At 45.2% G+C, this 25,284-nt stretch overlaps 1 protein-coding gene across 1 annotated transcript; it reads left to right on the top strand.

The window, feature by feature from the left end:
* Positions 1–11,158: 11,158 nt before the first annotated feature.
* On the top strand, positions 11,159–23,622 carry LOC119251735 (E3 ubiquitin-protein ligase TRIM38-like). Its single transcript, XM_037519000.2, has 8 exons — positions 11,159–11,264; positions 13,211–13,249; positions 13,327–13,742; positions 15,629–15,724; positions 19,050–19,280; positions 20,189–20,211; positions 20,314–20,426; positions 21,948–23,622. Exons 3-8 carry the CDS (start codon positions 13,335–13,337, stop codon positions 22,472–22,474), a joined length of 1,398 nt encoding a protein of 465 aa, XP_037374897.1. The 5' UTR covers positions 11,159–11,264; positions 13,211–13,249; positions 13,327–13,334; the 3' UTR covers positions 22,475–23,622.
* Positions 23,623–25,284: the final 1,662 nt, after the last annotated feature.

Genomic DNA, 25,284 nt, shown 5'->3' with positions numbered 1-25,284 from the left:
AAAACAATTTGGCTCCATGAAAAACAACTTTGTTCAGCCTAAACCTGTTTCCTCTGCCAACCCAGTGTTCCTGCCTAACCGTTCCTCACCCTATAAAAGGGACATCTCTTCCCACAAGAGGCGCGGCTTCACGGGCCCCCACCTTGGGTCCATGAGGTCCACCCTGGGCGCAATAAATTTTCCCTGCCTTTGAGAAATTCACCCTGGCTCTCCTTTTCTTTACCACGCCGAACCTTTCAAAAACCACGGCAGCACAAATAATGTGTACTTGGAAATAATCCATGTTACAACACTGATATTGTTATAGGACAGGGAGAGGGGCAGCCCAAACCCCGCAAACCTGCCTATTCTACATGGGTTCTACCATCCGCCGCATCAACACAAAACATAGGAGACTTTAATGGGAAGGAACTTTAATTAAACTAGGAAACAATACAGGTAAGGCAAATAGTCTAGTTTCTAAATGAAGCACCCAAAGTTACCCGTCCCCTCGTGGGTAAAAGTCCATCCATATGGAAATGGCGCAGAGCAAGGCCCCAAAGCCTGCCACAGGTCTAAAGCATCTTCCAGTGGGGACCCACAGAAAAGGGTCAGAAACAACCAGATAAGCCCAGAAGGAAAAGAGCAAAATCAACATTAAGATAAAAGCTGCCATGGTCACCTCCCCACGGGTCTCACCCACATCTGTGTCACCCAGTCCAGGACCAAGAGACAAGCGCAGTTTCTTCATGTGTCTCTAGGCTCCATGCACCTCCTCCAGGTCTCCTTCTGGCTCCATCCTGCTTCCTTCCTTCCTCAGTCTCCTCTGCTGCTTCTCCTCTCCCTGCTCAGCTCCACCCTCCCTTGGGTGGGGCAGGAAACCTCCCCCTTTCCTGAGGACCACCCTGTTACAATATGTCACCTATTAACCATTCTGGGAACCCAAAGCTATAACCATCTCCGGCCCTGCCTCTGATGAAATGTTTGTAGTTCTTTAAAACAACAATCAGCAATCTTAGAGAAAAAGGAATTTTCCCTTGATCTTAAAGTTAGACACGGAAACTAGGCTAAGGAGATAAGTAGAGGAGTAATAGGTAGAAAAACTCTTCTGTTAGATTAGGAGAATTCCTCCCTTATTTGAGGGCTTGGGGCTAGGGAAGAGTCAGTGCATCTCCTTTCCTCCAGGTAACTCCTTGTGCTTTGTTTCCCCTAGTGCTTAGTTAATCTTTCACTATGGCAAACAGAAATGTTAGATGCAGTCACATAAGTTTTTTGCTAGTGATAAAATGACTGTTTAAGATAAATGACTACTCTAAGAACACTTTTGTTTAGCAACTGTGACTTCTTTAAAACAAAAAATAATAAATGTCATGACCTCTGCAGGAGGGCAAATAGACCCTTGGCTGTTCTTGAGAAAGATGTGATGATTGTTATCTTCCTGCCTTAATGCATATGCTTATGCACTCTCCTGGTTTGCTTGAAATGTATAAATAAAGGGCTGCTGAGATGCTCAGCAGGATGATGTCTGCACCCTGATCAAGTGTTTGCATCTCCTCACTCCCCTTCCCCCTCATTTCCACAATTAAACCAATGCCTTCCCATCCTTCAAGAACCCCTGACACCCAGGCTGCTGAGGATGGCTCGCGGCAACCTTCACACTGTGGTGCCCCCATCTCCACTCTCCATCTGCACAACGAGTTCATCCTCCCAACCTGAAACTCTCCCCAGTAAACCAATACCCCTATTGTTCTTCCCCCACCTGGGCCCCACCAGGTACAGAGACAAGTAAATCTCCATTTCTCTGGGAGATGTGTGCAGGAAGGCTTTTAATGAACACACCAGGCAAGGATGGCAGGTGACTCCCATGTCCTCAGAGGGGAAGACCAGGTGCCAGAATTTGATCATAGTTACCAGCAACAATCACCCACCAGCCAGAGCCCATTTATCATGCATATGTTTACAACCAAGAGAAACCAAACAAGCTACTTGGTGGGACTCACTTTCACAGGGCAGATACAGAATTGCAATTTCTACTGCTGTGCTATCAGCTCGAGCAGTGTGGCCCTGACTGTGATACTGTGGTCAAGGGTCACTGCTCAGGATGAAGTGGAACTTTGGTGGGAGAGGACAGCTCGGCTCCGGTATTGACATGGTTTCCCTTCATGCTGGTAACAATGGAGGTTCTCCCCACTCTGCAAGCACTTAAAATGAGGGAACTGTGACTGTCCATTGAGTGATAAGTAGAACATCCACACATAAAGGATAAGTGCAGAGGCTGGAAAAGGCCCCTAAGAGAGGCAGGATGACTAAACAGTCTATAGGACTAACTGCCAACTGAGGGATGACCTCAATCTATTGCTAAAGGCGAGATCTCACATGGTAGGAGATGGGCAGCTATGGAAAGTCTTAGAGACTCCAGCGTGCAGTGTGAGTGCACATGAGCAGCAGAAGATCTGTCCACATCACCAGCCTCATGAGCTGGAGTAACACTAGCTCACCTGGAGGGACCCTGTTCTCACTGCTCGCAAAGAACAGTTTGTGGAACCTGGGAGAGATGTCGGTGCCAATGCAAACCCTGTACTGTGGTGAAAGTGTGAAGTAGTATTCTTGAGGTCTTCAAGTCATGAAGGTATTTAACATTTCAGTTCTTTAAACTGAGGTATTTGTAATGTGAAGCCCAGTCTAGGATGTTCTATGCAAGGAAGATCAAAATTCTGTCTCTACAGCCTGAGGTGTTGGGCATCCTAACCAATCACTATTATTTATTTATTTATTTTAAAGATTTATTTTATTTATGCATACAAGAACTGGGGTACAGGCCAGATGTGCGGGAGGGTGAGAGGATTCACCAGAGATAGAACGGGGAATAGAACAGGCAGACTGACTGAAATACACTGCTGAGGGGAGCAGTGGGTGAGACAGGAGAGTTCTGCCACGCCATGTGGGTTGCTCCATGGCCAGCCAGGATCGAACAGGCACTGCAGAGGCTGCCAACAGCTTCAGAGCGCTGTGCTCAACTACCTGCACCACCAGGGAGGCCCCTAACCAATCACTATTTTAAGGCTGAAAAGATACAGAAATTCTCATAGACACAAGGGACATAAAAATAAAGCATATTGCTTCTTTGGCGGTCATCTATTTCTCATGGGCTAGTGAGAATAAACCATCAAGCGCTCTGTATATGCTGTGAGATGGAAAAGACTCAACTTCTTACTTCCTGTTACCTTGTATGTTCTCTTGTGCTAAACTTCAGACTCTGGCACTGTTCTTTCCGTTCCTGAGATCCTGTCAAAACACTCTGGATCTTTTCCGGTCAAAAATTGGGTGAAGAAAGAAAGTGTAGTTAAGATGACAAATTCATCAGGTTCCTGAGAGGAATCCCTGCCTTCCAAGAGGCTAGAATGACACGAAATATTGTTGAATCCTATCGCTTTCAAAAGGAGCTCCCCGGGGGACTGTGTGCAGTGAATCAGCTGTCCTCTCATTCCCAGAGCACGTGGCAGGATGGCTGCCATCACGTCTGCTGTAGAATCGGAGGCTGGGGAAGGAGTAACTAACCTGTCCAAGGGCTATGACTATTGGCTTCTTGAGCCTCACCTGCTGATCATCAGGCTGAGCTATATGGACCTCTACAGACTCGCTGGGAAATGCTGCACTCAGAACAAGACAGTAACCATCTAAAAGAAGCCTTTCTCCACCTCCTCTATATGGTAAGTTGTCTGTGTCCATCAGGAGTCTCTTCCAGAAAGCCCCCCTATATTTCTCCCAACTTAGTGGGGCCCAAACCCACCACCCACATCAAGGAACTCCAGGCAGTTCCTTGCTGAATGGTTTGCCTTAGCAGACTTCAGGAGAATTAAAAACGGGTGGTCTCTGTGCCTGTTTTGAGAAGCTGTCACAGGGCCTTGCACAATGTGGTTTCTCAGATTTTTTACTCATGTGAAGATACAACAGGCAGGTGTGGATTTCAGTAACTGTATTCTACAGCAGGGGTGATAACAGCAAAAGAGAGTAAGGACAATACTCTAACCAACCCATGAAAGTCCATATGACCTGGGGAATGTCTTGTTGGGGAAACAACATGAACTGTTTTTCACAAAATGAGATGATGAAAGTTTTAACTCTCGATCACGATGTCGGTGTTCAGTCTAAACAACCTTAGATCTGGAAGTTCAGCCTGAGAGCAAGGGCTACAGCAGGAGTTCAGGGTAGTCACTCACCTTGGGGCCTGGACATGCCTCTTAGACAAGAACATTGTGGTGTTCTCTGTGCTGGGGGGGACCATTTGCATTCCCAGCAGTTGGTCTCCCTGGTGGTCTCAGAGAAAAGGTGGAGCTGCTCTCCGTGTTCCTCAAACAGCCTCTCATGATCCCTGAGGGTTGCAACCATGGTTTCCAGCTGCTTTACATACTGGAGACTCCCCCTATGACACAGTGTCTGACACAAGGGACAGAGGGCACTCTTGAACCATGATGTCCATTGTTGCTCCTCAGTTTCTCCTCTCTGCACAGGCGGCAGAAGCAGTGCCCACCGCTGATGCTCTCAGGCTCTGTCATCGGCTATTGGCAGATGGGGCATGTGGCTTCCTCCCTCATCCTCTTGGTAATGGGGGCTGAGGTCTTGGCTCTTCCTGAAAAGCTCCAATATCAGCTTTAGAGGCAGAAATGAAGTAGAGAGAATTCTACAGTGAAGGACATATAGGTGCCTCTACAAGTCTTGAAATGTGTCTGAAAAAGAAAAGGTTTGGAATTTGGAAGATGCACGCCACGTGGCTGTGTCGTAGAAAATGGTGATCCCTATCACAACTGGCCACTAAAATTTGTTATTAAAAAGTGGCAAATTTTAAATTTCAGTTCTTCAGTCCCACTAGCTGCGTTTCCATTGCTTCATGTCATCCTGTCAACATGGCTACATCACACCCCAGACACAGAACATTCCATCATTGTGGAAAATCTTCCTGGACAGGTGCTCAAGAGACAGAGAAGCAAGGCAGACTCCTCACAAAAGTTGCAGCCAGAGAGAGCACAGTGAGGGAGAGGGAGACTCCTTCACACTGGAGTGAACGTCCAGAGAATCAGCGCCGGAACCGCTTCTCTGTGAGCAGTAGGGCCACTTAGGACGGGGGTCTGTGAGGGATTCCAGCGAGACTAATTTCATCTGACTCTACTGACCTCCACACACCCAGGTCTGCACCCCAACTCACACACTCAAAGGATGAACAAAAAAATGTAATAAAGTGGACGGTCATAAACTCAACAAGGCCACCAGAAGCAGTTTGTCCATCTGCCACTCTCAGGGACGGGAGAGAGAGGGAACTGGAGAGAGCGGGAAGACGAGGGTAGATCCCCTGATTCAAGCCCCAGCACACCCAGGACAAGTCCCTCTCAGCCATGGCTCACCCCAGAGCAAGTCCCCAGGGAGGGGAATCCAGGGTTTGCAGGACCCAGGCGTGGGGAGGTGGGAAGCACTGGGGGAGGTCAGGTCTGTGTGGGACACTAGGGACTGGAACCCTAGATTCTCACAATGAGTATCTGAGAGCCAGATGGGAGGAGGAACATGAGCAGAAGGGGTTCTTCCCCCAGCCCCTGCCACTGCTGGGGCTGCTCAGGGAACCTAGTATAGTTTCCCTCTTCCCATGCTGGGTGGTTTTGGGGAGACAGTGGAATGGGGGAACTTAACAAGCTTTTTTCTAGTGACAGTGCTCTGAATTGAAAACTGGGATTCAATTAAATTACCCATCAGGCCATGACCCTCAAAAGTCAAACAACTTTCTGTGGACAGAGAGAATTTTTTCTAGAGACTATGATTCCTTGGCAGGTAATTTCCATTGTTGTTTGTGTTAGCCTTCTCTCTGCCCCGGGCACTGTGCCCCTGCAGAGGAGGATCTCCTTCCCCTGACCCCAGGGGTGAGGTGATGGGCTTTCACTCACCTTATATTCTAGATCTTTAGGGGTGGAGCAGTGGGTCTGTGAAAGGAAAGAGACAAGGGGAAAGGGATAACAAGCAAGTCCTGACCAGTTTTAGATTCCCGGCCTCCCTCACTGCCATCCATCTAATACACAGACACACATGCTCATTGCACACTTGCACACACTGAGACACACACAGACAACAGTTATTCCCTCATGAACATGGGCCTGGATTTGGTCACTACCTTTGCCACTCAGTCCCACATGCACTGCCAGCCAGTCCCTTTGTCGCCACTGCTACTCGCTGCTGTGGAGGAAGTCAACGAACTGCAAATTTATAAATGTAATGAACATGGGGTCAGAGTCCTGGCCCTGGGGAGGAACTCTGTGACGCTCCCATGTGTTTTGTATCCAGCTTGCAGCAATAGAAAGAAGTGATGAAATAATGACTCAAGAATCTCTTCTGTGACACAGTGCTCAAGAATGAACAAAACCAGTGCAGGGTAATATACTGAATAACTTTTATTATTATTTTTTTGTTTTATATATTTCTTACATAATCTTTCATTTTTGCACAATGTATGCATTTTCATCTTGGTTATAGTCACATACAATTCCCACCCCCCTTATTTAGACCCTAATTCCTCCTCCTCCCACCAACCATAGTATGTCTGTGATTTACAGTTGCTTGTTGATTTTGATTTTTACTTTATTATAATTAGTCTTTTTCCTGGTCCCTTAATAGGTTTTCTAAATTCCTGTTATGAGTGAGACCATCTGGTATGAATACCTGATGTTTTTTTTTTAAACATTTATTTACTTATGCATACAGGCAGACTGACAGAAATACACCGCTGAGGGGAGCAGCTGACAAGTCAGGAGAGGTCTACTGCGCCATGTGGGTATCTCCCTGGCTGGGGATCAAACTCGCGCTGCAAATTGTTTAAAGTTACGATAATGTGCAGTTCATACATAAAGTCTGTGTTCACTGACATTGAAGACTTCTGTTTCATCTTACCAAGAAGCGGTAAATGAGGTAGAGATAGCAGGTGCAACCACTAAAGTAAAGAGAATAATTCCTACTATCAGCAGCACCCCCAGCAACAAAAGGTCTCCCAGTCATGCTAATGGGGCTGTGTTGTAAGAAAGTGAAGGGTTGCAGAATGGACCCAGTTTTACCACTTGGGCAGATGAATTATGCCAGAGCTGAAGGTAGTTGGGAGATGGTATGTTGTAGGTTGGTTTGATTTTTGATTTTTGATTTTGCATTATTGGCAAATTTGTCCAAAAATCCATCTGAAATGAAAGGGCCCAGGAGAGCCAAAGCTATCTTCACAAAGTAGATCAATGTTGCAAGACTCACATTTTCCTTTTTCAGAAAATACAACAGCACTATGAAGTCAGGAATGTGAGGTGTTAGTGTAAGGATAGACATACATAGCAATGAAATATGGCAGAGTCCAGAAATAAATCCACACATTGAAAGTCAAAGAATTTTGACAAGGTTTCCAAGACAATCCAATGACTACAGAAGATTAATGCTACCAGAAGCAGTAACAACACAAATGTCCATCCATTGGGAATGGACACATGCAATGTTTGAAATCCGCACAATGGAATATTACTCATCCATAAGAAACACTCAAATAATGCTTCATGCTCCAACATGGTTGAGCATTGAGAACATTACTCTACTTGAAAGAAGGCACATTTTGTATGATCCTTTTTGTTAAATGCTTAAAACAGAGAATCTCAGAGAGAGAAACAGTATCTTAGTCCTCATCAGCTTCTGACTGATGGGGGCAGGCAATTTCTTGTTTAAGGATCTGAGATGTGTGTTTGAGGAGATGAAAATGTTTTGGAATTTAAACAGCAGTAACGTTTGTGCAACTTCATGAATACGCTAAAACCACTACAGCATTATGAAGCAGTGAATTTTATTTGACAAAATATATCCTGAAAAAAATTTCATTCCTAGAATAGAGTGTCCATTATTTAAGGGAGTTACATGGTATGAGACAAGAATCAATCAAACAGACAAGAATCAATCAATCAAAATTGACCAGCATCGACACACCAGTTATAAAGAAAGGTTTACAGGTAGTTATTATAACTGATTTAAATATATTCAAAATTGTGTAGACACCTCAATGAGTTTTTAAAGTTCCAAGTTAAACTCCTATCAGTGGAAACTAAGGCACAGGAAATAAAGGTACAGGAAGGGAATTAATGACTGATGAGATATTGCAAAACACTTTCTAATTTTCCCTCTATTTTATGTTACAGTTTGAAAAAATTATTAGTTTTTAACTTCCTTATCTGAACGATTATCAATATTTTTTCTTATTCAGAATCTAAATGCTGATGGGAACATCATTTCCTATGAGCACTTTATACATGGCCTGCCCGGAGGAGGGAGACCATCCCTAAGTCAGGCCTGTAGGACCCTAGAGGGGCGATGAGCTCGGGGAGAGTCCGACTGCGTCCAGAGTGGGAAGGTGGGGTCTCTCACTATCCAGTGCTCTGAGACTCCAGAAGCGGGTCCGGACACTGGGCCTCCGGGAACAACAAACAACACTGGGGTTTCCTGTGTAGCAGAGGCAAGAAAGTTTTTTCCTTTACTCGTCATAGGTTCTGCAGGGAGGGCCTTACACGGTCACCTAATAAAAGAGAGATGAGGGAGAAAGCGTTTGTACATGTGCTGTGATGTAAGTGTTCCACTGGCGCCCAATAGTCCTTTGTGCTAAAGTTACAGATGCACGTGTGTGCAGGGGAAGCTCTCTTCTCCCTGCCCCTGCTCAGATGAGCCCCCTTGGATGACAAGTCCCAGTAGCCCCCAAACCAGACTTCCTAACAAGATGCACTACTGGGATCTAGGGATGCTGAGTGGCCCCCTGGGTCTGTATCACACAGAAGCAGGCGGCCCCTCTCCCTCTTTCTTCTACCCCTTCAACTTGCTCCATGGACTTGGAGGGGAGGTGCCTGAAAGACACATCTGGTGACAGATTCCTGTGAGGCTGCTCCTCCTCCTTGGCAGTCACAATGGCAGTCATTATCTTTTCTTTTTTTTTTAAGATTGATTTATTTATACAAGAACTGGGGTATAGGCCAGATGCACCAGAGGGTGAAAGGATTCACCAGAGACAGAAAGGGGAGCAGAACAGGCAGAGTGACGAAATACACTGCTGAAGGGAGCAGCAGGAGAGACAGGAGAGGTCTGCTCACCATGTGCACTGCTCCGAGGCCAGCAGGGATTGAACCGGCATGTCAGAGGCTGCAGACAGCTTCACAGTGCTGTGCTCAACCGCCTGCGCCACCAGGGAGGCCCCAATCCCTTGATTCTTACTTAGTATTTGTCATTATCCATATGTCCACAATTAAGAGATTCACACTCAATATATTTTAATAATTCTTTTGGCTGTAAAATCAGAGTGAACCTGAATTGTTTTGGTGGCCATAGTCATCCTGCATTGCTATAAAGATATTTTTCACTTAAAACAACACACATTAGCTCACAGGTTTGTAGTTCATTTTTGTGTGGTTCACATGCTAGGTCATCTACTTAGGCCTTACACAGTGTTTTGCTGTGCAGCAGCAAATGCAAATAACCTTCGAAAACCCAATGTAACAAGGGTTATTCCCTGTCTTTCTCTCAAAAGGTTTTAACCATTTCTGTTATTACATTTAGATCTGTGATTCATTCTGAGTGTTGTATATGACATGATGCAAGTCTCCATATTCATTCTTTTGCTTGCAGATAAGCTGTTGTGCCACTCTCAGTAGTTAGAACCATTCAGTAATTTCTGTCTTACTGTATTGTCATTGGTTATTGCAGCTAAAAGATTTCTTGAATTGTTAGTCTTTCTAAAAGGACGAACCTTTGTTGACAGTGATTTCCTGTTCTTCATGAACCCCCATCTCATGGCCAACGGTGTCCTTCTGCTTGCTTTGGTTTTCATTTGCTCTTTCTGCCCTTGAACAAGAAGGCAAAGCTAGTGACTTAACAGCTTTAAACTATGATAGTGGCTTTTACATCTGTCATCTCCTAGGCCCTGCTGTGACGGCAGCCCTTAAGGTTTCGTGTGCTGACTTTCATCTTCACTCATGTCAAAGCCTCCATATTTCTAACTTTCCTTGTCATATTCTCTTTCATCCATTGATAATTTAGAGTGTGCTGTTTATTTTTCACCCTGTGCTCTTCTTGTGTGAGTGTCATTCTAGGTAAAAAGGTATATCTGATGGTATCCCCCATGTCTCTGCAGCACTATTCCTTTCTCTTTACATTTTCTTCTTTCTTTTCCTCAAACTGGGAGGACCATACTCTTCTGCCTGCTCAAATTAGTTATGAGCTCCTTAGAAAATTTTTATTCATATTACCGTGTTTTAAACTCCAGAAATTGTATTAAGGAGGATTATATTAACACACAGGGAGCTCTGGGCTAGGGCCAGACCCAAGGTTGGTGTTTAATAAATTCCCAGCTGTTTCAGGGCCAGTGAAGAAAAATTACCATGTGTCAGCTTCATCGTACATCAGAGCAAGCTCAACTGAAAGGATCATCTATGCTGAGAGACAGAGAAAGGACAGAGAGAGAGAGAATGAACAGATCCAACATCCTAGACTCCCCATAAACAGTTAAGCACCCCCAGGTTCTGCTCCCACTGTTAGCCTTGTTTTCTCACCACATCACACACATCACCTGAAGCACTGGAATCTCCCCAGTTAGGGGACATGTCTCTGAAGCCTCCTTGCATCCCACCCCTCTCAGCCCTGAGCTCTGCATGATCCCCTCCTTCACAAAACAGGTGCCAGGGGGGCAGAGGTCACAGGACAGACCCAGTCATGAGCTTGACTTTGTCTGGCTGCTGCTGTGTGGGGTGGTTAATCCCCTCTGGGGTCCCTCATCTCCTTTCCTGGCCCTTTGACAAGAAAACTCGGGATGAGCTGTGCCAGGTGCAGAGTCTCATCCACGACAGTGACGGTGGAGGGAGATGCCAGAAGTCATCATGGGAACTGGGACGTCTCTCTGTGCATCTGATGCTTCAAGAGGGGCCTCTCCCTTCCCCATGAGGGGCCTGCCCCACGCGCTGTGTCAAGTCATGATGACATTATAATTTGTTCCCTCTGTTGTTGCTCTGAAGGAAGGGTGCTCTTCCTACCAGACCCTCCAGGCAGGATTCCTGAGGGTAACACTTCTGGCATTTTGACAAGTCTCCTCCCTCATATGTCTGGACCCGCCCCCACATCAGTTTCATTTCTGAGTTGACTCTAGTCAGAGGAACTTCCCTTCCAGGAATCCGGAAGTGGAGCTGCAGAGGGACTGGCAGAGATTTTGTGACTGACTGCCCTGTGAGGAGGAGTGCAAAGTCCAGGCCAAGGTTTGCTCTGGGGTGTTCTGTGATGTCTGTGTGTGTGTGGTGGGAGGCAATAAAAGGATCTCAGCCAAGTCAAATTACTCGGGACTTGCTTTCAAGCTCTCTCCCACTCTGCTTTCTCTTTCAAGACTCCATTTCATGTCTCAGATCAGGGTGTGATGGGAGTGAAGGGTAGGCAATTGGGGTTCAGAGGAAGGGCATCCCAAGGAGCACAACCCCAGGCCTAAGGAAGGCTGGTGCAGCCCCTGGGAGAATTCTCCTCCGTGGGAGGGCAGTCTGCAGAGACGTGCTCCTGCTCCAAGGGCTAGTCCTGAAAATAGGGGGAAATAATCCATCCAGTTCCTTGGGTTGAATCTGCTTTTGGTCCAGGCCCCGTGAGTGCAAAGGAAAGGTCTCTCACTTCCTCCCTCAGCACCTCCCCACATACTCCAGGCAAGGGGAGGGCAGCAGGGCTGGGAGCCTGAGCAGCTGCCGCTGTGGGGAAGGGCAGACCCTCTGCTCTGGTCCCTGCTGCTCTGTCTCCAACTCTCAGTCCTCACTGGTGGACACTGGGGGGTCCAGGACAGGAGCCCACAATGGTCTGGTCTTGCCCTCTGCTTCCTGCCTCCCCACATCCTGGTTCTGCAAATTCCCTCTGCCTCAGGCATCCTGACTGCCGCGGACCAGCACAGCAGTAGACGATGAGGCTGTCTCAGGGTTGAAAGAAACGTGCAGGGTGGTCAGGGATTAGACTGAAGAAATGACAAACAGACACACTTCAAGAGAGAGTGTAAATCTGAGTGCAATTTCATTTAAGTTAGTCGCCAGTATATATACAGGAGCAGTGAATGGATTTAGCTTATCGCTGAGTGGTTTACATTTGGACCTAGCCTCATTCTTATGTAGAAAATCCATTAGTTTTGTTTTTAAATTATATGATCGCATTTTTTGTTTTACTAACTACTTTTTTCACCTAAACTATATTTTAATTATTACAGGGTTTAGTAACGTTTCATTTGAGTCAGCCTTGTGTTAAGGATTTCATATGATTTTTTAATTAACAAAAAATGACCTTTATAGAAGAAAGAAGGAAGTTTAGAAAGACAATAAAGGGATAAAGTTTGTAGTTCTAGAAAGACAAGATAAGGTTTTAGCTCCTGGTGGTCGTAATCCTTTGATAAGCTTCTGTCTTATCCATGTCTTCAGGGAACTTTGCTGTACTCCCCTGCTTTAGGGAGTTTTGCTGTTCTCCTCCTGCATGCTGGTTCCTTGCCCAGCCAGACCTAGGGACCTTGGCGAAAGCCATTAGCCCTAAAGGTCACTGCAGGGGGAGGTGCAGCACTGACCTTGTCCTGGGAGACCTGTCCTCCCCTGGAGGGAGACAGTCACCTCCCTTGTGCCCAGGGTCTCTGCTCCAGCACCAACACCTTCTCTACCACTCTCTCTAGTTCCCCTGCCTCAGTGTGGGCTCCATGGGAACTTGAATAACCTGGAGCCCCTTTTACTTTGTGGGGTCCACAGAACCCTACATGGGTATATGGGGAGAGTCAAGGGCATTGTTCCCATGGACACTGCTCCCCAACCATTCACCTCAGTGTTGCTAGCAGTACAAAGAAGTAAATCAGAGCCGACTCCTCCCGAAGCTCATTAGACATGAAGAGAGTTTTGCTCTCCCTCCCTGAGTTCTCTTCTCTCCTGAGACTTTTGGGAGCCCCCTCTTTCCTTCTCTAGCTCTGTTAGTACCTGAGCACTGTCACTGTCTCCCGTGATGAATATTCTGTGCTTGGATATCCTGGGACCATTCTCAGATGTGAAGCATTTAATCATGGCTGGTGAGACTGAAACACTGAATTTAAATGTGACTGAATTTTAATCTAAACTGAAGTGGGCAAATATGACTGGGATCACCCTATTCTACCACAGAGGAACAGGCGAGACATCTTTCAAATCGCATCCATTTCTCTCTCCAGGGAGAAGTCTTCCACACCTGTGCAGGCGCAGAGGTTCAGGTGAGGCTTCTGTCCTTCACTCTGGAAAATCCTGTCAACTTCATCTCTGCCTCTAACCTGATATTTGAGCTTTTCAGGAAGGGCCATGGCCTCAGCCACAGCTACCAAGAAGATGAGGGAGGAAGCCACGTGCTCCATCTGCTTGGAGGTGATGACAGAGCCCGTGAGCATCCACTGTGGGCACAGCTTCTGCCGCCGGTGCATAGAGGGAATCCTTCAGAACGTACAAGGGACGTCATCCCAGAGGGAGTCCCAATGTCCCCTGTGCCAGATACCATTTCAAAGGGAGAGTCTCCGATCCAACAAGCAACTAGAAAACCTCATTCAAACTCTCAAGGAGATTGACCGTGAGAGGCTGTGTGAGGAGCACGGGGAGCGGCTCCACCTGTTCTGTGAGGACGACGGGCAGCCCATCTGCTTGCTCTGTGAGCGCTCCCCCCAGCACAGAGGACACCGCACGGCTCTAGTGGAGGACGTGTATCCAGGCTACAAGGTGAGTAGCCAGAGACTTTAGCAAGGACTGCCTCTCAGGTTGTGCATTTCACTCCAATCAGTTGGAATGAAAACCATTATCCTGACCCTAAAATAAATCTGTACCATATCATTTTCCTGAAATAGTTTATTACACGTCCATGTTGAATTTATTACATGTCCACCCTGTGTCCATTTTGACCTTCAAAAGTTGAGCAGAATCCTTTCCTCTAAGAACTTCCTTAATGATCTTCTCCTGGACAATAGATTTTGCTCTCTGCCACACCAGCCTCGTTCATGGCCTCACCTCAAATATTTAATTGGGACACCACAGCTTGCAAGAGCACAGGAAAGTTCTGAAACCCCAGCGGTCAGAACCACAGCCTTTTAGATACCCACGGTATAAGGAGTGAGGAAGAAACACAGGACACCTGATGTCCCTTGGCGTGGGTGGTGAGGGTGGCACCAAGGGGTGGGAATGGGTGCAGGGGGAGACTGCCCAGAACTGAATCCAGAAAGACACATACAAAGTAACGGTGTGTGGAAGAGTGAGGATTCCAACTCAGGGGGACCCGTGTCACGAGAGCTTACCTGACTAGCTAGTACCTGGTCAGGGGGCGTGAGATCGGAAGGGCAGGTAAGGCCATGAGAAAGGAAATTAAGAAGGAATTTGGTATTTCTCAGAGACTAAATCCTGGTCCAAAGTTGGGGTTTTATTTGTGGAGGGAAATATTAGGTTGACATTTAAAAGAACATTCTGAGTTCATAAAATAAACATCAAGGAGTAAAATCAAAGTTAGTCCTCTAAGAAAAGGGGATGGAAACACATTTAGCAAGGATTAAGAAGGACAGTTAAAGGATTTAGAAATCGTGAGTGATGAAGCCTTGAGAGGTTTAAGCACCTCCTCTGTTTCTCACACAATAGCTGCTAAAGTGAGGCTCCCTGTGCTGTGGAGGAATGAGCAAGCAGGATTCCTTCCTCCTCTGCCCTGGTGACATTTGAAGGAAACATCCCCAGTGTGGGGTTCTGTGTCCCCTCATCCTTGATGTGCCTGTGTCTTGTGTGACAGTTCTGGATCCTGTGTCAGGGCGTGTCAGTCCTGAGCACCCTCAGAGCACTCACCTCCCCCTGTAACCCCATGATCAGCTCTTTGCTGTAATGGGACAGATCCCATAACTTGCCCACCAAGTAGTTAAAAAAAAGCAACAAAAGGTGATGGACGTGGACTCAGGAGTCAGACTGCAGAGGTCAAACTATAGTAAGAGTTTCAGTTCTTACTAGATGGGAAGCTGTGAGCGACTTCGTACTGTCTACGTGAATGGTTTCCCCATCTCTCAATGGAGGCTGAAAATGTGAGAAAAGGTGTGACAGGTAACCCTAGAGATAGGTATGGAAACTAATCACTCTAAGTTGACATCATGACAGTTCTTCAGGTGACAGCAGAGCTCCCCCCCAACATGAACTGGTTCTGTCCCTTCAGCTGCCATCCTGGGCTCTCCTACCTGACTCAGGGTCACATGTAAACAGTTGTACGTGTTTCAAACACTCTGTTTTATGAATGGTCCAGCACATTATTTTATAAAATGTACTTTTAGATGATTATAATCTTGTACTTTATGCAGCATGTCCCTGGCAGACTGCAGTAATGTCAACAGCTTAGTCTATGGTCCGCAGATGAGCTGGAAATCACAGATCACCTACAGCACAGAGAGATGTTACAATCCTGCCACTGCCCAGGGCCACTGAGGGCATGAGTTACATTAATGCCCTTATGTTGCTTCTTCTGAAAGCCAAGGGACTCAAAAATAAACTCAGCGTTATTGTACATCTTGGAGGCTGGGATTCTTCTAGGACCAAATGAGAGTTATGATATGGACAAACCATAACTCACCCAATTTTTCCTTCAGGAAAAGCTCCAGGAGATTGTGACAAAACTGAAGGGAGAGCAAGACCTCTGTAAGAGTCTGAAGTTGTTCAAAAAAGATGAAATAAGACAATGGGAGGTAAGAATTTGATTTTCTTGATCTCAAACTATTTTCTAGTCTAGAATTTAGGGGTATGGTGATTGGGAAAAGTACTCATTGATGATTTATTCTCATTAAATCAGACCAAACTGTAGAAACCCAAAGAATAGGCCTTTTTCTTTAATATTTGCAGTTTGTTGTCTGAATCTAGGAGAATTTTAGTCTGCTTTCTATTTCTATTAATAGTAATTGGCTAGGTGTCCTAATGTTACAGTGCAGGGAGAGGGGCAGCCCAAACCCCGCAAACCTGCCTATTCTAAATGGATTTTGCCATCCGCCGCATCAACACAAAACATAGGAGACTTTAATGGGAAGGAACTTTAATACAATCAGGAAACAATACAGGAAAGACAAAGAATCTAGTTTCTAAATGAAGCACCCAAAGTTACCCGTCCCCTTGTATGTAAAACTCCATCAAAAAGGGATTGGCCCAGAGCAAGGCCCCAAAGCCTGCCACAAGTCTAAAGCACCTTCCAGTGGGGACCCCCAAAAAAGGGTCAGAAACAACCAGACACGCCCGGAAGGAAAAGAGCAAAATCAAAATCAAGATAAAAGCTGCCATTGTCACCTCCCCACGGGTCTCACCCACATCTGTGTCACCCAGTCCTCGACCAAAAGGCAAGTGTAGTTTCTTCACATGTCTCTAGGCTCCATGTGCCTCCTCCAGGTCTCCTTATGGCTCCATCCTGCTTCCTTCCTCAGTCTCCTCTGCAACTTCTTCTATTCCCAAATTCTTCTCTTCCTGCTCAGCTCCCCTCTCCATTTGGGTGGGGCAGGGAACCTGGAACCTCCTGCTTTCCTGGGGACCACCCTGTTACACTAAACCTCAGTCAGGAGAATCACAAATCTTGTGCTCCTTACTTTTCAAGTTTTCAATGACTGAAATTACCTCCTGTCTGAAGATCATGAACTCACATGGGCACATTTACCTCAGTACATGGTCTGACCCTCTACATTCCTGGTTCCAATATCAACTTTAGTGAATACAAATAAGAGGACCAGTGCAGGAGACAATCCCATAACTCAAGCTTGTAAGACTGTTGATGAGGATAGAGCTCTGCAAGAACTTACACACTTGCACTGTAGACTGTGGGTCTCTAAGACAGTGTCTGTGGCTGACCAGCCCCTGCAGGATCAGAGACACATTCTTTTATGGAAATATGGATGTAATCCATGCCTTAGTAATCAAATTTATGAGTCATTTTCCTCTTTCAGGGTATCTTCCCACATTTGTCCTATTCTTTGTAGATGGTCAAATGTGAAATTTAAACTCCTCCTTGAAAGGTCCATGCAGGAGGCCTGAATGCAAAAGCCTACCAGGAAGCCCACCTGGGGGGCAAGAATGCAGATACCTGCCTGGAGGATTCAGACAATGAGCCTTCCCCCTCCCCCTATGAGTCTCTTCTCAGAGAAAGAAACTCTACCTGCCCCACAAAACTTTTTGCGTCCTACAAACTTTAATGGCCCTACTAACCCAACTTCCCACCTGACCTATCCTTACCCTATAAAACCCTGCTTCCCTCTAACAACACGCGCAGCTTCACTGACCCCCACCTTGGGTGCATGAGGTCTGTCCGGGGCTCAATAAACTTTCCCTTCCTTTGAGAAATTTATCCTGGTTCTCATTTTCTTTACCATGCCCTACCTTTCACTCCTATCCTCATTTTAAAATCCTCATTGAGTTTGGAGGGCCTTTCTAGGAACTGGCAAGTGGAGATCCCTGTCACTGTAGCATTGCAACTACCTCTGTCTCCTCCCTTCTGGAATCTGGGGTAGTGGGGAGAACTTCTATTGCTACACATCAAATAAGGAACCATGTCAGTGCCACAACATCTACCACAGCATCACAGTCACTGAAGCACTGTGTGACTTGAGAAAGTACCCATGGAAATTACACTCTGTTCCTCTCCAGAGGAAACTGGGTCTCTCAGTGGTTTTCTTAGTTTCATCCATAAGGATGGTAACTGAGTCCTGGCTTAAGGCAATAATATTTCTGGTAACTATCCAGACCTCCACCTGTTGAAAATCATAGAGTCTTAAATGAGTCTTAAATTCAGGCTCATTTATATTTGTTACAACCTTTATTTGAAGAAATTCCCCCCCACAGCTTCTTATATCCCCACTAACTCTTGGTTTTCTCTTACAAATGATAAGTTCTGCTGTTATAGGACAGCCCTGATATTGAACGGGTTGCCTGGCTGTGGGTCCTCACCCGCGCGCTTAAAAGGGACTTATGAATACTCCACTACAGGCACACACAAAAGGTTAATAAAAGGTTTATTTACAAAGGAAAAGGAAATAAAGAAAATGTACAACTTGGGGAGAAAATAGGGAAATAAAGTCTTTAATGCGTCCTACCCGATCCGCTGACCGGGAAACCCAAAGGCACTCTCAGAGCTGGCCGGACCTGCGAGCTGGTGGAGAACCAAAATGGGGGACCCCCTCCAAAGCCCACGTGTCTGGCTTTATATCAACCTGGCTGCTTAACCCCACCCTCAGGTCCCAGCCACCTTCCCTTTGGTGGTGATGGGATTTGGAGTTCCCAGGGTCTTTGGCTTTGGCCTGGGCTGGGGGTGGAGTCCACAAAGCCTGTATGGAATTAGCTTTAGGACATCCTTTCCCCCTAAAATTTGATATTGGCAAATTTCATGATTCTGCGACTCCTATCCTCTCCTTCTTTTATCTCTTGGATGAGATGAAGGGAAGTGAGCAGGTGCCAACAGAGCTAGGACCAACTTTCCCACATCTGAGTGTCTGCCTCTTGGACTTGACTCTGCAGAGGGAGCTGGACACTTTTTGAGCTCCAGTGCCCAGAGGAAAATGACCCACAGAAGCTAAGAAAACTTTTCTGGGGTTTTTGTGCTAAATACACATTACCTGACATTGCCATTTTACTCATTTCTAACTGAACAGCCCAGTGCATTGTGTTAAGTTTGTTCCCAGCCATTGCCACTTTCCCTCTGCAGAACTTTTCCAGCATTCAAACCAGAAACTATGTCCATTAACAATAACTCCATTGCTTCTTCCTCCAAGCTCCTGGCGGCCACCATTCTACGTCTTTTGTTTCTCAATTTGACTAGGACCACATATGAGAAGACTCATACGGTCTTTCCTTTTTGCTCTTTGGCTCATGTCCTTCTCTATGAATCTTCATGATACATCAGTTGGGCATGTGTTAAAGTTTGCTTTCCTCCTGTGGGTGAGTAGATTTGCACTTTGTCTCGGTCTCTCCTGTGTTTACTGACTTACCATAGAGGTATGTTTGGTTTGTTTCCCCCTTTTCTGCCCACTTCCTTGATTCTAGGAGAACATAGAGCTTCGGAGACAAGTAATCCAGTCTGAGTTTAGGAATCTCCACTACTTCCTCCATGAGGAGGAGAGGGATTATTTAAGGAGACTAAAGAAAGAGAAAAAGCAGCTGCTGAGGAGACTGCAGGAAGGTGAAGCCAGTCTGGTAAAGCAGAGCTTTGAATTTGAGAACCTTATCCTGAAATTAGAGAAGAAATGTCAAGGATCAGCCCAGAATTTGCTGCAGGTAAGAGAGGCTGAGAACTTCTAGGAAAGAAAGGAGATTTATCTGTTCCTGACTATTGAGTGGAGAATGATGAGGGAGCCTGGGGAGATTTCTGAGACCTGTCTACTTCACTTAATTGTGGCACTGAAATTAAAGAAACATTCTTTAAAATCTATATCCATGTACGCTGGCGGCCTTGCAGGTCCAAGGGTCAGCATGTGATCAGAAATTTAAATTTTCTCTGGATAGATGTGGTGGTTTCCTGGTTTTATAGAACAACAGCAAAAATTCCTGCCATTTATTTGCCCTTGTCAACTGTTCGTGGGACTCTTTCTAACCATCTCTTGAATAGAATGGGGCAGCCGAAATAAATGATAACCTCCTGATGAATATTATCTTGGTCCATAAGCTCTTATGGGACCTGCTTTCAGCTGCCTGAAGCTTCCAGCCATTGAACATAAGTGCTTCGACTCCAGCTGCTATTGCAGGACTGGTAGTTACACTGTGAGGATGAGGATGTAGTGTGACAGCACCCTCAGCAGGTGACACCTGCTGCCTCAGCCTCACCACCAGGGTCTGGAAATGGATTCCCCACTGAGGACCTTTGTCATCAGTGATCTCTGATATGGGCTCTTCAGAAGGAAATTAGGTCACTTCTAGCAAAAGGTAACATGATCAAGTCCCCGAGGTCACAGGCTACTGTGAATGCAGACTCCATGACTCCCCATAAGCCTGAGCAAGTGTGATCACACACTCACACACACTGGCAGGGAATATCCTAGGGGACTGGGATGGGAATCAAATGCCTGGGTATCTCACCTGAGTCTCTCTGCTTCCTGGGGTGGAGTACTCATAGCAAGTAACCCCCTGTGTCAAGTGACATGACATACTGATTTTCCCACACTCACCTGTCTTTGTTTTCACCGTAGGGTGTGAAAGACACATTGAAAAGGTAAGTCTGTCTGAACACATGGTTAAGGGGAAGTGAGTATGTGTGGCGTCCAGAGCTGAATGGAACGTCCACTGCAGAAGGTCTGTTGTCTGTTTATTCTAGGCATTCAGATGTGAAGCTGAAAATACCAGAGGTCATCTCTCTGGACTCTCAAACTGTATGCAATTTTTCTCAGCTTTACTTTGATTTGAAGAAAATGTTACAGCGCTACCAAGGTATGTGAAGGAAATAACTGCTCTAATCCTTCACAGCAAAGGCCCCTTAATGGTAGCCAAGCTTCCTACCTGTCCTGTTCAGACTCGTAGGCAGAGAGGTTGCTGAGCTGTTTTCAGTGGGTCAGGAACAGGCTCCCTTGGGTGGAGACAAGGAAGTAGCAAGCTGTTATCTCTTCAGGCTCTTCAAATTCCTCCTCTCCTGTTGATTTGCTGTATCAACCAGGCCAACCACTACCTCATTTTCCCATTCTGAAAAATACGAATATGAACAGATCTTAATTCAGTGAGTTTTCATGAAAATGGAATGCAACAGCAGGTGTAAAGTATATAGAACAATCTGCACCATAATGTTTATTGTTAACATGTCATTCAACATTCAGTGAAATTTAAGAAAGACAGATCAGTATTCAGGACTAAGGAGAAAATGAATTATGATGCCACAAACATTTGAATCTTAATGAAAGCCAGTATTACCAATTCAGAAACCTTGATTCCTATTTGGTGCTTGCCATATTCCATATGTCCACAATTAGAAAATTCAAACTAAATTGTTTTTTTTTTTTTAAGATTTTATTTATTTATTTGTTTGTTTGTTTGTTTATACATGCACTGGGTATAGTCAGAAGCGCGGTAGGGTGAGAGAATTCACCAGAGCCAGAGAGGGGAGCAGAGCAGGCAGAAGGACTGAAGTACACTGCTGAGGGGAGCAGCGGGCGGCAGGAGATGTCTGCGCGCCATGTGGGACCCTCCTCCTGTGGCCAGGGAGCAGCCGGGAATCGAACTGGCACTGCAGAGGCCTCGGGCAGCATCACAACCCAGCGCTCACCCGCTGCGCCACCGGGGAGGCCCACAAACTAAATGTTTTAATAATTCCTTTGGCTGTAATATATGAATGAAGCTACATGATTCTCTGTGGTTATAGAATATTCAGTCACTTAAAACAACAGACATATTATCTCAGCGGTTTGTGGTTTAGATATGTGTGGCTCACATCTGCTAGGACTTATGCTCAGGGCCTTACAGAGTGCAATGAATGTGTTGGCTGGGCTGTGCTCCCCTCTGGAGGCTAGACTGGAGAATAATCCACTTCCAAGCTGCCTCTGATAGTGGGCAGAATTCACTTCCTATGATTATAGAGCCCATGATCCTGGCTTCTTTCTGACTATGGAAGAGATGCTGTCCTCATCTTCTAGAAGGCATCCCCTAGAGATTTCATGGCAAGGCCATTATGTCTTCAAATAAGCTCAAGGATATGACTTCCACATATTGGTTACTTACCAAATACAAGGAATGTCTCCAAGCACTAGGCATCCATTAGCTCCTTCAATCCTCCCCACCATCACTGTTCAGGTGTGATGATTTCCTACTATATTATGCAGCCTCAGAAAGTGACTCACAGAGCTAAAAGAACTGAGATGCACTTGAATCCAGGATGGTTTTATTTGATGGTTATATTTGGTTGTATTTGTATTTGAAGTTCTGTCTTCTCAGCAAATAAAATGTGTCTTTCTCTTTTATCAGTCAGCGTGACTCTGGATCCAGAAACAGCTCATTGTGAACTAATTCTGTCTAAGGATCAGAGACAAGTGACCCGTGGCAGCCCCCAGGAGAAGCATCTCAGTTTTAGGAGATTCTGTTTCTTACCCTGTGTCCTGGGCTGTGAGGGCTTCACCTCAGGAAGACATTACTTTGAAGTGGATGTGGGAGAGGGATCAGGGTGGGACATAGGAGTTTGTCTGGCAAATGAGCAGAGTTTCATTGTCAGGACCCCAGAGCCTCAGTCTGGCTTCTGGGCCATCAGACTCTGCCAGGAGAATGGCTACATGGCCCTTACCTCTCCGCCAACTCCCCTTGCATTGAAGGAGCAGCCCTTGCTGGTGGGAGTTTTTCTGGCCTGTGAGGCTGGACTTGTGTCCTTTTACAACATGAACACGGGTTCCCACATCTTCACCTTCCCAAGGGCCTCCTTCTCTGGTACTCTTCAGCCTTATTTCCAGGTTAATCATTGTTCTCCTTTATTCCTCCCTCCACCACAAGAGTCATTTTAAGAAGAGTCTATTTTGTTTAACTATTATAGAAATATAATGTGCTGCAGGAGGCCTTGATGCCCCGGCCAGATAAGACACTGGCAAGCAGCGAAGCCCAAAGGGCCTCACACCGTGGGGCCGAAGCCAAAGGGCCTCACACCGTGGGGCTGAAGATTCCTTGTGCCTCACACCGTGGGGCTGAATATTTAACATTCCTTCACTTTTTGTTCTTGGTCATAAATAAGAAAAAATTTTCCAAAAAAGTACATTAGGCACTATATTATATGCATCAGTATATTGCAAATAAACGGCATGGAAAATTAGAAACTAATTATTAAACGATTTGGCCTACTTGACAATGGAAGACAACTTATTGAGCATACCTGACAAGCATTACAATACAATAATTATAGTAGGTCCTTCTATTTTGTTTTCTCTTGAAGTTTCTTGGGAAATTTTTTAATATGAAGCTATTTGAGTTAAGGAGTTTCTAGGTAGAAAAAGTTCTGATAGCTGAACAGCAGCTGGTCTCCGGCTGAAGGTCATGTGAATAGAATAGTCCTTTGATGCTTAGGCTTTAGCTGATAGGGATGCACTGGCAGTTATTCACTGTTTTAAATAATTTTCTAAATGAAAAAATAAGTAGCTTTAATGTTAAGTTTGGTTTATTATCTGTTAACCTTGAAAGCTGCCATCTAGCTGAGAACTGTAGGGGCCAGTAGTCTATGGGAAACATAATATACTAATTGTTTTTGCTTTACACATGATAATGTATTTCCTTATTATTATTACTAATAATAAATAAATAAAGACCTGCTGAGTCTCTCGGCAGAAGATACTAACACCTCACCAAGTGTCGGTGTCTCCTCATTTCCCTCCCCCTCAGCCCTTAAGTTTCAGTTCTTTCGTTTTCGCCGACGCCGTCTCATCCTTTCAGGAACCCCTGACACGACTTTTTGCCGGAGGCTGGTCCCCGGAAAGTGGCGCCCAAACAGGGACTTGAAAGGTAAAATTTCTTTCCCGAGCGGGGACGGCTAGGATCTGCTCCATAGGGTAGGGCGCATACCCGCCTGTAGAAAAAGCAGGTTTGAGGGAAACAGTAAGTCAGAACCGTAATAAGGCGAGTGAGTGTCTTATCGTTGAGAAGCTATGGGCCATACTGAGTCTAAGGAAAAAGGACTCTTTATTAATATAATTAAGTATACTCTTGCAAAGAAAGGCCTTAAAATCTCTCATGCACAATTGGCTAGTTTCCTAAATTTTGTTGAAATATGTTGTCCTTGGTTTCCTAGGGATGGTACTCTGAATGCAAAAACTTGGGCCAAAGTAGGAAAGGAAATGACATCCTATTATACTCTCCATGGACCAGAAAAGGTCCCCATTGATGCCTTTTCATTGTGGGGTCTGTTGCAAAACATGCTAGATCAAGGGTCTAAATTGAAAAAGATAAATAAAAAGCTCAAAAAATTACGGCTACCTGAGCCTACTGCTTCCTTATCCTTGGAGGACATTAAAGGGTCCTCGGCTGACAGCCCGTCATTAACAAAACAATTGCCTGAACAAATAAATTGCTTTAGCCAGGCTGGAGGCAAAACAAAAAATACAAAACCAAAAATAAAACAAAAATTGGCCAGCTGCATTAAAAAAAAGTAATTCGGATTCTTTGGATGATAAAATTGTTTTTCAAAAGTCAAAAATTAATTCTAGAGCCAAAGTTAACCTCTCTACTGAAGCGTTGGCTCCTTTTCATGAATCTATTCCTAAATCTGATTCAATTTCCAGCCCGGACTTGGCTAAAATTGTTAAAAAATATATCAGTAATTTGGCTAGAGCTAAGACTAATCTCAAGCCTTGTTCTGCAAATATACAATCAGACCCCTTTGAAAACGCAGAGCCTGTGTCCAGGTCAATGCCACAAATGTTGTCTGGTGATTTGGTTCGTATGTCTAGAGCTGGTTTTGCTGGTGCAGTGAGACAAACAAAAAAAAAAAGGTGATTTTACCTTTCAATGCTTTCCTGTGCTCAATGTAGACAATGACCATGAGCAGCCTCAATGGGAACCCCTTCCCTTTGAGCTTTTAAAGAAATTAAAAAGAACAACTGCCGATTACGGGACTACATGTCCTTATACCTTGCAACTCGTAGAATCAGTGGCCAGTCACTTCCTCACACCACTTGATTGACAGATGACAGCTAGATCTAGTCTGTCTGGTGGAGATTATTTGTTGTAAAAGACAAATTATGAGGAAAAAGCACGGAGGATGGTAAAAAAATATAATAATAAAAAAATAAAAATAAAAAATAGTAAAATTCTGCTTAAAATGGTTTTGGGTCAAGATAATTGGTGTGAAAACAATGTACAAATTCGTATCCCACCTCCAGTCTTTCGTCTCGTGCGTGAAGCTGCAGTTGCTGCATGGAGCCGGTTGCCGGCTGGTGAAGTGAAAACCTCTGGCCTTGCTAACATTAAACAAGGGCCTGAGGAATCTTATCAAAACTTTTTATCACGGTTAATGAATGCTGTCCAAAAAACTATACCTAATGCTGAGGCGGCTCACATTATAACTAAACAGCTGACTTTTGAAAATGCTTCACCACCTTGTCAGGCATTGTTAAGACCCATTGTACGAACAGGCGACATTAATAAATATGTTCAAACCTGTTCGGAGGTGACACCCTCATATCTTCATGGTGTGGCCATTGCGGCTGCCTTAAAGGGACAGACCAGCAGCCAATGGTTCGCCTCCCTTGATCAACAAAAAAAAAGAAAAATAAACAAAAATTTTGAAAATTGTTTTTCTTGCAGACAGCCAGGGCATTATAGTAAAAAT

Source organism: Talpa occidentalis, unplaced genomic scaffold (assembly GCF_014898055.3).
Source record: "Talpa occidentalis isolate TD23 unplaced genomic scaffold, MPIMG_talOcc4v2.1 talOcc4.2, whole genome shotgun sequence".
Taxonomy (NCBI): domain Eukaryota; kingdom Metazoa; phylum Chordata; class Mammalia; order Eulipotyphla; family Talpidae; genus Talpa; species Talpa occidentalis.
This window is presented reverse-complemented; position numbering and strand designations above follow the sequence as displayed.